A 16229-nucleotide genomic window follows, 5' to 3' on the forward strand; every position below is an offset into this window, starting at 1 on the left:
CAGAGCATTCAGTGGGTGACCCTCAGGACCCATGGTCTAGAAAGCTGAAGATGCCATTCACATGTTCAAACAAATACAATGGAGAATATAACAATTGAAGACATTTTTATTACAAAATAACTTCTCACACAGTTTGCTAATGCAGAGACTACGTGACAGCAGGCAGAGTCCTCTGCTGCCATGGCATTTCCTTTTTAAACTGGCTAGAACAGCAGTGAGCTGCCACAAGTGCTAGAAAGTTTTCTCGAAATATGAATTCTTAAATGAACAAAAGTCTAGTACTTACTTAGAAGTCTGAGCTTTAAAGTCATATACCGCTCTAGCTGGCAGTTTCTGAAAAGTACGCAAAGTGATTAATACATTCAGGTAATATTACTATGTGGTAAACATCTTTCAGCTTTTGAAAAGGTGACCAGGACCCAAACCAGAAAGGACATGGGCCTTACAGTGGTTCTTGCAGCAACAGGCAATTAAATACACAGCTTCTCTTTTAAAGGCAGGTAGGTGTTTGCGACTTAGTGTTTTAAAAATAGAAATAGCAGCTAAATTTTAATACAGACAGCTTTGCAATTTTATGTTTAAGAGAACTACAAAAGTAAAAAAAAAAAGTTAACTAAATGCCAGTGTGACTTCTAGGCAACTAGAGCTCTAGGTACAAGGGAAACTCACATGCTTAATACTCTCTAGTACTTTCGATGAGTCTTCTGCTACACTTCTTATCTTTAGGCTAATTTCATCTGCAAATACTGCATCACTTTTTTCATTTTATATATATATATATATAAAGGAAAAATTACTTTGACAGCTGAAAAAGGTTGGGAATATTTTAAATTTCTACAACCACATTCATAGTTTTAAGAAAGTCTGAGAAAGGCAGGACTGGAAGTGATCTCCTGAGTTATCTGTGCAGATCTCCTGCTGTCACGGGCAATCACATCATAACTTTTGTATATTTACCAAGTTCTATCACTGAGTATCTGTAGGCTCCAGATTTTTTTCTTGGTTGCACTGGGTACTTCAGAGGAAGGTGCAAGAAGTGATTAGCAGTATTATGTGAGGATATTTGGCAAAGGGATTTAGTCTTTCTCTGGAAGTACTTGCGCAGATGAGATTGCTATATTTCAAAAGTCTCTCTCTAGGATATACTAGGGACTAGAATGAGCTGACTGCGTGGCTTCTGAGAGAGACTATTTGTAATGATGCAAGGGCACGCATCTTTTTAGAACAGGAATAAAAAGAGACACTTGCAAGTTTTCCATTTTACCTGGGTAGATGGCCCAGAACACAAACTTAAATATTAGCTATTAAAATACAGTACTCTCTGATGCTGCCATTATTTCGTGCAATATTTTAATAAAAAACAATGGAAAATGTTAACAATCTATGGTCTGTAGATGTTGGTTAATATAAATGTATTTACTTTATGATTAAAGAAAATCCCTGAAGCCTGTTTGGAGGGCATTTATAGTTCTAGATCTGGAAAGATTCTTAAGACACAGTATGATGTACTCCATTTTTCTGTGTACACTTTCCAGTGATACTTTGTGTTACTTTAAAGGTTGTATGCCTGCTTCCATTTCCTCTTCCAAAGCATGAATATAATATACATATACAATTACAAGCACCAACTGTTATGGAAATTAGAGATTGCTCTCAGGAGAAGTAGCTTTGTCTAGCACACTAACAGCAGTGTTTTTAATTTTTATGAACAAAAAATAATGGTGAAATACAGATGTTCTTTATAGCAATTTTGAAACTACTGAGGCAGTTTCTTTGTGCAATGCTCTGGTTCTCAGCAGAGCCTTTCCCCAGCACATTTGTCATTTTCCTCTGTCCCAAACACCCACTCCGGTCAACTCTGACGGAGCCTATCGATGACTGGTAAACTTCTGCCCATATCTGTTTAAACATAAATAGAAGATGCAGCTTATCTTACAAAGCTTGATATTCTTTTAATTTCTTGAAATACTAATCTCCTTAATGAAAAGGAAGGATGCTGCTCATCTGATGCTACGGTGGTAAGTAACCGTTCCTCTGGTCTGCATCATTACAGTGTCTTAAAACCAGCCCAGATCTTGTCTCAGATATGTTACCAATTTTCCATATGGATATTCCTCCATTATTCATTGCTGTTTCACTACCTCTTTATCTGTAGCTCCTCTTCTGTCCCTTGGAGTACATCGTCCCACATCAGTGAAAGCAGAAGAATAGCTTCCAGGAGACTCCTGGTCTACTGAAAACAGAAATAATGTGAAACTATGGTAAATTAAACAAAATCCTTCAAATCTGTGATGCTGCTAGGTTTCATTTAGGGGGGTGAAGATATATTGAAATCTATTATATTACTTTTAATAGAAAGAAAAGCACATGATATGATGGCTAAAGTGCACCTTTAAAGAAAAAAAAAAAGATACTGACTCTGAAGCAAAGGCAGAGGCTGTCCTCTGATCCACAGCAGGAGAACATATGAGAGAGGATCGAGAGAGCAAAACTACGCCTCGCTGTACGAAGGGGTGCAGCCCTGCTGCACCAAACGGGAGACATGACAGCAGTACTGGGACTTCACCAGGTTGCAAGACACTGTTTCGGAATGCCAACAATATAAACACATAATTACATGCACAAAACATGATTAACGCATGCTTCGATGAGAAAGCAGTGAAGAAAAATTGATTCCTCCTAAGTGATCTAAGATGCATTTCTACTCTACCAGGGACACTTGTTAGGCAGCACAAGGGAATATGACAGGATGTTATTTCATAAAAATAACACTGTCTAAGAGATGGAGTACAAATCATTACTCACCAATCAATGTGGCAGGTTTTCTCTAAAGCACAGTTTACCAATGTTTATTACAGAATGGTATATTATAGGACAGTGAATACATCTTTTCATGATTTAATATAAATAAAATCAAAATCTAACACTATTTATAGCTCTGCAAGTTATTAATGTGAAATCAAAATGTAAAAGAATTATTTCAGACCAGAGGGTGACATGAACTGCCTCTTGGCTTCTGAGATTTACTGTTTTAGTCTCCTACTGCCACAGTGCTACCTGCTAGTGGAGACATGACCGATGTTTGTCTTCCTTTGACTTCATTCACACAGTCTGTTCTTACCGAGCCCACACATTTCTAAAGCAGTACAAATGGAAAAAGAAGAACTGAAAGCATCTTGTCCATTATGTTGGGGTCTTACAGAAGAAAGATGTAAATGGTCTCCAGCGGGCTGTAGGCTAAGCCACAAAAACTTGAGGCTATTGATAAATACAGTGGACACAACAAATGAGCTAACTGTAGTATTTACGTCACTGAATGCAAGCACGTCATCCCCAACAAGTATATCACAGCCCCAGTTCTGGACAGCTTTCCTGAGATGACACGTGTCTGTGAATAGAATCTACGCTCACTGGATAAACCTAAAGATATAACGCCTCCAAACACATCTATTCATTTTTTCTTTACACTCTAGCTGAAAGAGAAGGAGATGGGAGGGAAGGAGTGAAAACGTAGCAGCTTTTGGAAGAACAACTTCCTTTATTTCTATACAGCTCCTTATGCAGTCAATATTGGTAGTTTTGGTGGTTTTTTCTATGACCTTACGGTGTCTGCGTGGATAGTGGCTGTAAGAGACACACAGAGATCCAACAAAACACGGAACTTTATTAGAAGCAGCGCTCAGCCATGACTGGTGCTGATGGAAGTCAATGGAACATTCTGCTGTCCTCAGTCTCCACGCTACGTTAGGGATATTAATGTTGACAGAGTGCACCACCTTCCTCCTGCCAGACTCCTTCGCAGCTGCAGAAGCTATTAGGAATCCACGTTTACTCTGCACGGTGGATGGCCTTATTTTCTGGACTGGAAAATTCTCATTTAGCAACTGTGATAGGTGACCAGCGCAATTAGCCACGACTTCCGTCTCGCCGTGCCGTACAGCCTGACAGGGTTAATCATGATCAGGCCTCAAGTATGACTAACGGAATCCTGAACTGCGTTTTATAGCTTTTCTTGTTACCAAATTCTCTGTTCTCAATGTGTCTATTTTAACTAGTTAAGAAGAGATGGTAACAGCTCCAGTTCTGGTTTCTGTTGACATACGTATGTACTAGTATGGTACTTGCAAAACTGACAGAAAAAGATGCGAGATTATCAATAAGTAAGATGGGTCTGATCAAATACTGCCTAATTGATATATAAAGACATTCTCTCTTACATGCATTTGTGATTTCAAGAATAGGTTTGTAATGTCATTAAGTTCTCACAGACGGTCTGTCACAGAGGACTGTATGTCTAGAAGCAGAATTCTTTAACACAGAAATTTTACCATTTAGAAAGAGAAATAAATGACAGACTTGCCAAAGATATTAAGCTAAATCATCTGGGATACACCTTTGTGCACTCCTGCTATGAATCTACTTTGCTTCTTTTAATATTTCAAGGTTAAACTTTAAAAACATTTTAAGCTCAAGCAATTATTTTTGAGAAAAAGAGCAGCAGTGCAACGAACAACTCAAAGCAGTCACTTTAAAACCAGATCACTGTCAAGACAGACTTTTTTACAAGTTACACTCACCCTGACAGTTTTGTTCAAGTTTTGATTATTGAGAATTTCCTTTCTATGAGGACAGGATATTTCTCAAAAGGTCACAGATACGTTAAAATTCTATCAGAAGAACTAATTTTTCTGCCACAGAAATTGGAAATTGTATTGTTTGAACAATGGAAATGGAAACTTCCTAAAATGACCTTAGGGTCTATTCACAAAAAGTAATATAAAGCAGAGGAATTGGTGTATTTTCATAAGAAAACAAAATCAACTTTCTATTATTCTGGCAGAATTAATAAGATTTTTATCATTTACATGTAACAACACTATACAGTACAACATGTTTTAGATGCAGGGTTTTTTTTTAAATAATAAAGGGCTATTTGCACATTGTTTTCTGTTTGACCTGCATCTTATGGTGCATGCATTCACCTTCTGCAAAGTCTTTTTCTTGGGGAAACCCCCCCATTGCCTAATTTAATAACTCCATTGTAATTCATAGCAGTAATAATCTATTAGTTGAAATATGCCATTACTCCAGTTGTCCAGATTACTGTGTTTTGTGAACAGACAGCAAATTTATCTATCCTCATCATCTATGTAAAAATGACATCCTACATGAAGACTTTTGTGGGATGAAAGCTTCTTACAGACGACACGAATAAAAATGGAATGAGAAAGGGTGGGAAATACGGGGAGGAAGGTTGGATAAGTGAATCACAAGGACAGAGGAAGAAAGTTAATCCACCTTGGAAACACAGCGCACTATCATTGTTGTTAGTTGCGTCCATGTCTGGAAAAGAGGCACTAAGAGGTAATCTTCCACAATCATTCTGGTAGAGCGGGCAATGGATAGCACCATCTGGAGGCAGTGGATGAGAAGGCTGGTGCATGGGACTCTTTTTCAGAGCTTTGAGAGATGAATTCCTTTCTGGAATGTCTGGAAGCAGCTCAGTAATAAGTCTGTGTAATATACTGTTGTCTGGCAAGCTTCCCCTTCTTTTCTCAGCTTTAATTTGGTCACAGATGTCTTTAAGTGCAGAATCTAGTGCTTCAAATACAGATGACTTGCACTTTTTCTTTTCAGTTTGTTTTTTAGGAGCTGCACTTTTTTTCCTCCGGAAAGGCACGGGACTGACGAGGAAAGCTATCTTAGAAAGGCCAGATTCTGCTTCCTGTCTCCTGGGATCTTCAGCGGTTTCTTGTTTAGCCCTTTCATGTTTTAGCATGGTGGTGAAGCGGGTGTAGGACGCCGGGCATCGCCCTTTGCAGGAGCTGATGAGATGCCTGTGGTGGTGGTGGTGGTGGTGGTGGTGATGGCCTGATCCATAAAAGCTTTCAGAGGATGTGAAGGAAAAGTGGTCAAAGTCACTTTCACTACAAAAGGATGAGCCCTCTATCTGGATGAAGTCACTGAGGTCAGAAACCATTCCATCTTGATCACTGTCTGAAAAATCCATATGCGATCGTTGTGGCTCATCGCTGGTCACTTCAATATGAATTGGCACCAGGGTTTTAGACTTGTAGCTCCGTTGTACCTGAGAAGGATGTCTGCCTTGATTTTCTTCTTCCAGCAAGGATTCGATAGAAAATCGCCTCTTTGGACATAAGCCATTTTTAGGAGGCTCTAGCGTAACAGTTGACAACATTTCATCACCCAGGTTCGGCATTGATTTTGACTTCTGAATTAATTTTTCAAATTCAGATATTCTGGTTGGCACCATGTCTCGGGGCACCTCTTCAGTAGAAGACTCTCTCCAGCCTTGAAGAATACCTTTGTGCTGTTCTTTTTCATACTGCAGTATTCTGGACTTCACAGAACAAATCATCTCAGAATTCATCAAGTCCTTGCGATTGATGCGGTGCATCTTTTTGTACATTTTTAGGAAACCTGGGGCATCGTGTGCTGATCTGTGACGAACTCTTGACCTACTGCTGCCACGGCCCTCAACATATGGGGAGGCCCAGTTCATTGAGCAAACTTCTTTGGAGTCCTCCTCACCTAACAGAGAGCCCATGCTTTCAGACTTGGCCTGGGCATCAGGAAAGCTATCGCGATCGTCTGTTAACAGATCATCACAGCTGCGAGATTTTCTCTTTGGAGAAGCATTTTCTTCTGTGCTGCTCCAGACTTCTGCATTTTGACGAGTCATTTGCCAGCCATTCTTGTAGCTGACTGCCCTTCTTGAATCGTTTGGAACAGCCAAATGTTGCCCGTAAGTGCTACAGTAATCTAATTCGTTTGAGGTGTTGTGGTTGTGCACTGAATAACTTAAAAGGGATGGATATACTTTGCTAATATCCCCACCTTTATAATCCATTGAGCAGCATGGTAAAAAAGAGACATTGCCAGAAATTAAAAGATTCAGAAAGTTGGAATTAACATCAGTAAGTATTAGAAAGACTAGAAAAGAGACAGAAATTAATGCATCTGTCAGCTTAGGTCAGTACATAGGTTGCTACAGCAATCTGAACATCAAAAGAATTCCTTACGAGTTGTTAGCCCCCTCCCCCAGCAAAAGCAACATAAGAAAACAAGCAATACTGATTCTGAAGCAGGTCAACAGACAAGAAAAGCTGCAAAGGATTTAAAGATGAAGCCAAACAACAAATCTAGACCTCAGTCAAACACTGACTTTTCCATCTGTGCATTCTGGAAGAAGCCATTCAGAATTTTTGAGCTGAATAATAGAGAGTTCACATCAACTGCGTATTCTAAGACAAGATAAATCTTTTTATAAGATGAAGTGGGAACTTTCTCCCCCTTGTTGACAGAGCATAGGTAGCCCGCTCTTTCCCTGCCTGATGGCACTGAAGGGAGTGGTGTTTTCTGCAGCTTGCTGAGGGCAGAACAAGGTGGCTGAGGAACTGCTGGACGGGTGTAAAGGCAGATGTATCAATTTGCTGAGCCTAACCAGCACGTAGCAGAAACAACAACCCTTAGCTGGACTTCCATAACAAAGCCTGAGTTTTCAAGCAAGTTTTAAGACATATTTGTATGCGTATGCTAGATCTAGATGTCACTATGAGACAAATTTGGAACTGTGGTCTCTGACACTTGCACTGAACTTTCAAAAACGGTCTCAGGTGGCAACGTTCAGTTCAGGACACACGCTTCCAACAGCTCAGTCTGCTTTCTAGGGGAACAACCTGAATTTGGATCAGAAACTGAAACACTCGAGTTCAAAATCCACACTGATCAGACAGCTTCTGATGTGCTGCTTCTTTAACAAAATGGTTAATTCCAACCAAAATTAACACTCTAGCAGGTTTCGTAATGCTGGGAGAGAACGGAGTGACGCAGCTAGCTCACCTCCCGAACGTTAATTAGCTGTGGCTGGTGTTCTTAAGGGAAGGATTTTCAAACGCAAGAAGCATTTAAGTTATGGTCAGTGCTCATTATCGTGATGTAGTCAAAGGTAAACGCAGGTAAATGGAGTTACCGGCTTTTCACTGCCTGGCCTGGTACACCAAACGGATGCATTTACCCACTTTTTAACTGCTCTAACACTGGGTTTCAAATACATTTGCTTTTCTGTTACTTCACTCTTAATATTCCTCACTGCTTTTCTTTGTCTGGTGTTTCTGTTGCAGCCTGGATATTACATTCCTTCCAGTGGGAACTGACTTTTATAAGGGTTTATATAGTCCCTAATACAGGTATAGGCTGATTAGAAAGTATAGCTACAAAATACAGCAATTAAGTGAACAAAATAACTTAAATAGGAGACATACTGTATATGATATTACTCTATTACTTCCATCTTATGTTTTACGGGAAATTTTTTTTCTTGCTAAAACAACCCAGCCAAAACCCCAAACCCAAACCAACAACTGATTCAATTATCTTTTTTCTGGAGAGCCATGAAGAACAGTAACGGAATGGTGAGTTACTTGGAAAAAGAAGCTAATTAGATTGTATATCCTGTACTAAATGCTTCAAGGATTTACACAATCAAAAATCAGACTACGGATGTCTGCTTGATGAAATTGGGTCCTGATAACTGACAGTGTCTAAGACATCAGCTGTAGATTTGAAAGGTCTGCTATTCTGGAAACACATCTTTAATCTTCCACGCTATTTGTCTTGATGTACTTTCTGTATATACTGAAAACAGTTTTAAAATCACAATAATCTAGTAAGAGAGTAGTGGAGTTGTTAAAACTTTATGGGCTTATATACTGGGGTACAAATCATGGTCTTCATTTAGTCAATTTTCTTTTGTTAGAATAAGCAGTTGAAACTGGAAAATCCTTGTTGCAAATCCTGCTTTTCAGTTCAAAATGACACATGTAAGAATAAACAAGTTAGCCTTTCACGAAAGGCTTAAGGCTCAAAGCTGCTGCTTCATACAGTAAATCTCCCAGCGAAGTGCACTGAGCAACAGCAGACAGCTGCACTTACTACCAGTGTATTGTACGACGCCTCGTCGGGAGTTTCCTGCTGTCCTCTTACCTTTTGCTCTTGATGGAGAAGAAGGAGACGAGCTAGTCAAAGGCTTTCTAAGGGTGGTATACGGGCCTTGCATATCCATACGGCCCAGGCTAGGCCTGTTGGCGTTCTGATCGCTGTGCACCCTCTGATGACTCACAGCAGGTTCCGACTTCCTTCGTTTTCGGTAGTCACTCGCCGTACTTGCAGAGCTACAGAAATAAGCAGTATTAGCAGCAGTATAATCCTGAGGTCAGAATTCAGCAATTTAAAAAGTAAGCTTATAATTATAGCGTTGGATAATAGATTAAACAATGCCAGAAAAAATACATCAAAAACACGTAAAGGGGTGGAGCACTGGTCTCAGACATCTTACAGCGTATTTCACAGAGAAGAGCTAATTTCTTCTTCAGCTGACGGTTTTAAAGTTTTACACAAAATTGCTAATGTCATTTTCACAGTGAAGGAGTTGAAATAAATGCATCAAGTTTTTTTCTGAAATACTCTAAAAATATCAACAACAAATGAAATAGTTTTAAACTGTTTCCATAACCATTTTGCTAAAATAGCAATAACACATTGTATTTAAAAATCAAATACAGTTGTTGATTGAAAAGCCTTTTCATTCACGTTTTTCCATACTCCTACCGTTTTTAAGCATTTGGCCTTTCCTGTTTTACCACGGGCTGGCACTCTCCCATCCTCCTGGTACTTTAACTGGGGAGAAGCCCCCCAGACCTGGTACTGACACAGCACTAGGTGCTGCCTGGGCAGTGCGACGAATCTCGTCTTTTGCTGGCCACAGACCTTGGGTGACGCATCAGTCACAATGTAAATCAAGATGATAAACATTAAAGAAAATCCTTGCGAAAGGGCAGGAGATTTGGCTACCAAGATATGCGCACCATAGTGGGACCTACATGGACATGTGACACAGCCTGGTTGGTCAGGATGCTGACTAGCTTATTATGGGAGTTACTTTTATGAGTAGGCAATAACCAAGTAAGTAGGGGCTATAGAAAATAAAAAGGCAGCTACAGAGAAAAGTTTGAGTGCTAAGTTGCCTTTAGTACTAGAAGTACTAGAAGTTCAGTCCAAAGATAGGAAAAAGAGAGTGAGAACAGCGGAAGCAGCGAGCTTAGGGAAGTGCTGCCGGCAGTGAGGTGAAATGAGAGATTGCTGCAGCGGAGACGGAAGCCTGGGGACGTCAGTGGAAAGACCCAGCATACAGCATGGCTTACTTTGAATGTAAACAGCAAGTTCTTGTAATACAAAAGGAAGAATTGCACTTCGGTGTCAAAATACGAACGCCCTCTCCATGCACCTCTCTGTTTTGTCAGTAGCTCACAAAGTGAACAGTAAAATCTGACTCTGCAGCATCCGCGGGCTGCAGGTCAGAAAGAAACCCCTCAGGCTGTATAATCTGTGTCTACTGAAATCACGGATCGTACTTCTTACCTAGAGGGCCTGTCCAAGCCTCTGTCTGTTGAATAGTGATGATATAAGGAAGTCTGTGAAAACAAATACATCAATCTGTTATATGTCTGTATTTGAAAAAAGGGTGATGATCTCTGCTTATCGTGTTTGATTATGATTGTTCCTCTGTGGCAAATCCTATAAAAACAGACCACGATGACTGACATCCTGGGCACTCCAGCACAGATACTGCAATATTTCATGAGAATAGTGACACAGTTTTTAAAAAGCATCACTAGATTTAATTTCATATTCTACTTCAGCAATGTTTTTTTCTTTTAAAGCACCACTAAATAACAACCCAAAGTCATGTTTCTCTGTACCCTTTTCAAAAATAGATACAGAACAGCTGAAATGAACTTTTACTACGAAAACATAAAAATCTGAAAACAGTTCCTTCATGTGCAAATGAGGTCTGCAGAGCTTCTCCTCCTGCCCAGTCACTCATCAAAATCCCACCATCAATTAGAACTTTTTGTAAAACCCATGATGTCTGCGGCCAGCTGTTGACCACCTTATGTTCCTGGGAAGAACAGAACACTAACACAGGACATTAGGCGTTGGTATGGACTTACAGAAGTAGCTACTGGATGAACCATGGAAGATGGAATGGAGTACTGCTCCATAATTTATTATTAACACAAAGTCAACCTTAAATGACCATTAATTATATATCAACCATTTCACACATTTCAAGCCTGCAGACAGAATTAGGCAATACTACACTTCTGGTAACTAGGTATGAACCTGGAATGGACGGCATGGTCCCTGGGGCGTTTCTTCACGGGTACAAAGCAGCGTGGTTCAAAGGTTAAATTGGTTTTACATTCCTGGCCTGTAATTTCAGAGCTAACCTGAGGGACTGGCAATAGAACTATCGTGCACCTTTGTAAGCAGCAGGAACGATTCTTCTGTGTACAGAAGCCTTCTAGACTTTCTCTGTATGGAAAAATCTTTACAGACTTTTCTCTGTGCAGGACTACAGAAGTAAGAGCACTCGTGGCCTGTGTAAGTGCTTTTTTTGTCAGATATACTCTTTTTTCCCAGTCATGTGAATTGCAAGCTCATGAATAGGACTTCACCAGATTTGTTAACTGACACTTATGTACACTTCTAGAAGTCACACTAAGAATATTTGGGAGCAGTTTCATGAGACTGTATACTTTAATGATATTCCAGAGTGACTGTTGAAGCTACTTTTACAGGTGGGGCACTATGCAGACAATACGATCATTCAGTTAGAGTTCATTTGTCAGCAGGCTTCGTTATTTAAGACCTCCATCACATACTAAGTGATGCCATCAGGACATTGAAGTTCTGATTTCTGGACTATACTGAAATTTTTTCTACTCTGTGGCATGGAAAACCCCATTGCTTCAGTCATTTCTGTGTTTCAGCTTGCTAGTCTTTGCATCTGCTCAGAATGGATGCAATGCAAGATGCGGGTAACACCTCTAAGAAAGAGTCACATGCTCTAGAAGTGATGCGTCTTTGCAAGGTTTTAGTCTTTTTTTTTTTTTTTAATATTCTGTCACCACATTAGATGCAAAGCTGAGGCAGTCTGCGGCTGCTGCTGCAATTCCCACCTGATGGACACTGTTACACTGTTCCTGTCAGAGCTCAATTAGCCCCAAACCTCTGAAACAGTTCTAAACAATGAATGTGATGCTATTGTCATGTGCTACGTTGTTCTGTATGACAAATACTTTGCTTTACAATAAAAGGGGAAACCAAAAGAATAGATTTCCTCTTTTTCCCATCCTTATCCTTCCACTGCTGCACTGGATTTCCAGTTGTGGAAACTGATGCTCAGGTTCTGGCAGCACACAGCTGCTTCAGTGACTGACGCTGTGGATGAAAGAGGGGAGCTCGATATAAAAGCTCCAAAAATTATTTTAGTGCTACGCTAAAAAACAAGGACTACTTGTCAAGCAGTCGTTTTCAGCTCATCCAATACACCCTCCAGACACAGAGAGGAGACAGGTGGCTTTCTGTGCAGTGGTGCTCCACATACATATTTTTCCATGATGGGAGAGTATACAAGACTGTGGAATACAACTAGGTTTTACCACAGCATCTGAATTTTATTTGCTGAAACCAACCTATTTTTCTGCAAACAAAAGTGAAGTTGTTTCTTAGAAGTTTCATTTTCTCAGCAAAACACATATTTCAAAGTTTGGGCTTTTTAAAGTCATCTGTCATTGCATTGTTCTTAGGTGATAAACAAACTGTGCATGGCACTTTAAAATGAAAAACTGATTGGTGGATTTGTATGTGAAGAACAGAAACTGGTAATTGTTGACTGAAGGATTTTAAGTACTGTAACCTAGCTCATACAGTCAGTGGACTTAAACATTAGAGAGAAGGGGTACGGTGAAACAAAACCGTACCATCTGCTCTAGGAAAGGAGTGAAGGATCAAACCTCCTTTCCACAGGCAGATTAAATAGAAGCCTGTGTTTTGGAGCCAGTTGTGTTATGGAGATGTGCTGATGACCACCAGATCTTCTCAGGCAGACATCAAACCTGCTGCTATCACTCAGCAAATTATCTCTATTATAATTTCTCAGTATTTGGAATGCATATGGGACTCATGATGACTGCATTAAAGTTAACCTATTCTGTCTAAAAAATATCATGGTATTCATTTTTGAAAAACATATTCTGAAGAAGATATTTATTCCCGAGTCTTTACTGTTCATACAGTTCATATTTTCAAGTTTTCCTCTGAAAGCTGAAGACTACTTTATGACAATTCTCCCATCACTATCCAACTTCAATGATTTTAAGATAGATGTCTAATATTATGAGTCTGTCTGCAATATGACCATAAAAGCCAGCAGCAGAGCTGCTCACACCAACAGCTAGTGTAACCACAGTTCCCCTCGCACTTCTACGCAATGGTGAAGCAAAGGCCTCAGGTCTATGTGCTTCTCTACACTACTCACTAAACACACACTGAGGCTGTTCTGGAAAGTGTCAGAGTCTTATTTCAAGACTTGCCACAATTATCAACTTCATCGTTGTTGACCAGTCACCGCCACGGTCCAGAACCAGCAGGGGAAGGAAACTCAGGCTCACAGGTGATCTCTGTCAGAACTGTTGCATGAGGCGATGCAAACATTGATGATTAATTGTCATTGTGGGGTTTCTTGCACAGGTGCCAACCCCTTCCATTACCAACTGGACTGAGACCATCTGCCACATGATACTGGCCAAACAGCCATGAGGCAGTGACTACTTTCCACCACTTGTAATGGCTCCAGGGCTCCATCACAGCCCGCGGTGTAAATCCCATGGGTGATGCACGTCCCCATTGCCTCCTCTGGCAGGCAGTGGGTAAATCACGCAACTGAAACCAAACCGTAGAGAACTTCTTTACCCACAGCATTCCCTACGCCATAAATAGTGTGTTAGTGAGCAGCCGAAGACAGCAAGAAGTGTGTGTCATGCCAAAACTGACTGCTGGGTTACTATATGGCTTTTGCTTTACGTCCTTTAAGATACTCTTATCATCTTGAGTGTAACTCGCCCTTTTGCCCTTTCTTTGATGCCTTCTTTTCAGTTCTTTCTATATGAAAGATACTGTATGTTGCACATTCCACAATAGTAATTTTTACCACAGGCATACGGTATTACATATAGGCTGTGTGGAGTTTATACCTTCTACCCACAGGCAGAGCCGCACCGACACGGCGTGTAGCAGAAAGGTGAAAGCAAATGGCGGATATGGTCAGTTTTTGCTGCCAGGAGTGGATACCACTGTTTGCAGCTGTCCTGTCAGCTCTCAGCTCATGGGCATTTTGACCCATGAGCCCTCCAAGCCCCTTCCAGGTGGCCCAACAGAATTGTAGAATCATAGAATGGTTTGGGTTGGAACACATCTTCCCCGCTCCCTCACCTCCACAGCTAATTAGGCATCTTCCAGAATATTCAGCACTGCCCTCTATTGATAAAGGCTGCTAGATAAAAATAATTCAATATTGGAGACAACCACCCCAAACTACCAAATACAGACTTTGTTGAATTCGGTTCTACTCAAAAAAAAGATATATATTTACAATGAATGCAATGTTTTAGCTGTTTTCATGCATTACGGCTTTAATGGTGACTGAAAATGAAGTTAGGAAAAGTAGGCAAAAGTTGTAGTTATCAAACAAGTTTGTTTGCATGATGGTTCTAATATTTTAACAAGTTATTTTGAAATATTTCCGCCTCCTGGACAAATAGTTAACTTGCTGTAATTTGTGAACATGATTTATCGTATTTAAAGATTTTAAAAGTTTAAAAAGAAAAGATAAATGTCTTTGTAAATTAAACAAAGAGAAAACCAGTATTACTTACCAGCCATTTTACCCAGACCTATTGAATATGGTAATATTTCAAATAATCATGCTAAGACTTTTAAAATTGTCTTCTCCGATACATCGAGTACTCTCACGCATTAGTGAAGGCCTAGAAGCTTATTGTCTTGGAGAACTGGGCCCAAATTTCACAACCATAAGGTTATTCCAGATTCATAGTGCTTAAAACCAAACCAGAGTAACTTGCAAACAGTTAACAATTTAAGGCCACGCTTTGCATTTAATTTTTGGAGCGACTGCGGAAGATGAGAGTGAATCACGAATATGAATGAAGTAAAGCCACCATGTGAAGTCAAGTCGTCATGACAGGATTCACTGCCTTCTGCCCTAACACTCTAAAAATGGGGTGGAAGGGGACAGGGGATGAACGCCTGAATCTCTCCCGCTCAGAGCAGGGCAATGACAGCCTGCTGCCTGATCTTTGTGCCTTTTACTTGGAGTAATGACAGTGACTGCCAATCCTGCAGTTATAAATTTACAACAGCATTATTAATTGCTGTATTTCCTGATTAGCAACCTTGGTCATAAATACTTCATTGGAGAAATGATAGCTTAGCCACAAAGGCTTTCTCTTGACGTAAAGAATTTGCAGTCAGATATTTTAATAATAAAATATTACTGGGTTGATGTATTGATTGTGTCTGAAAGCAATGCACTTGCCCAACTCTGAAGAAGTGGGAATTTGTCACAGAGTTAGAGACGTATGGGCTGTTGCGTAATTCTGAGTGTTAATCTCGGAGAAGTTTTGGGGAGAAGGACTCACAGTTCCTAGGATAATAAGATCAACATCCAAATGCACTAGTGATCTGGAAAGATACGAAGACAAAGATACAATGATTGTGAATTAGCAACACCTCATAGCTATCAGAAGGAAACCACCAAATTTTAACAAACTTCAGACATAAATGGCGAGCGCTCCAACCCTTCTTCCCAAGAGAACCATCCAAACAAGAATCAGTCATTTACCTCATTGGAAACACCAGAAGAACTGTCTTGAACATAGTCCAAAAGCTTTTTAGGTGGCTGCATCATAAAAGCAGAAGTGCAGAGATGAAATGGAGTAGAATCAATGGCAGCAAGGAATGAAGCATGTGGAGAAGGTGAGATGGTTAGAAACTAAGTGTTGACAACGGCAGATACAAAGAGTGACACGTATGGGTAGAATGGAAAGAAGAATGTGTCATAATATTTTTTAAATTATAAGCATCTTCTTAAAACGTTAGTAACTTTAGGTGGTAAAATTTACAACTGGAACGGCTGAATCAATACTAGCAGTTTTTAATACTGATGAGAGAGAAGAGTGTAAAGCGTCACAGTTCTGTTCTGCTGGGCAAATCTCAATACACTTTATCTTATAGGAGACACTGTTCTCAGGTTATCACTATCAGTAGAATACTGTTGACACAGA

The 16229-nt window shown here is 40.0% G+C and overlaps 1 protein-coding gene across 7 annotated transcripts in view; it reads right to left on the reverse strand.

Annotated features, from left to right (window-relative positions):
* SORBS2 (sorbin and SH3 domain containing 2) overlaps positions 1-16229 on the reverse strand; it is a 246472-nt gene that overhangs the window by 20959 nt on the left and 209284 nt on the right. For 4 of the 7 annotated variants that reach the window (XM_075421861.1, XM_075421859.1, XM_075421860.1 and 1 more), the window contains 5 exons: positions 10441-10493; positions 9007-9194; positions 5299-6858; positions 2142-2233; positions 287-333 (listed from right to left, as the gene is read on the reverse strand). In XM_075421861.1, coding sequence (XP_075277976.1) covers positions 287-333; positions 2142-2233; positions 5299-6858; positions 9007-9194; positions 10441-10493 — 1940 coding nt within the window. The remainder of the gene's footprint in view (positions 1-286; positions 334-2141; positions 2234-5298; positions 6859-9006; positions 9195-10440; positions 10494-16229) is intronic. The other 3 variants (XM_009940196.2, XM_075421865.1, XM_075421864.1) reach the window with 1 other exon arrangement.

This window comes from Opisthocomus hoazin, chromosome 5 (assembly GCF_030867145.1).
Source record: "Opisthocomus hoazin isolate bOpiHoa1 chromosome 5, bOpiHoa1.hap1, whole genome shotgun sequence".
Classification (NCBI taxonomy): Eukaryota; Metazoa; Chordata; class Aves; order Opisthocomiformes; family Opisthocomidae; genus Opisthocomus; species Opisthocomus hoazin.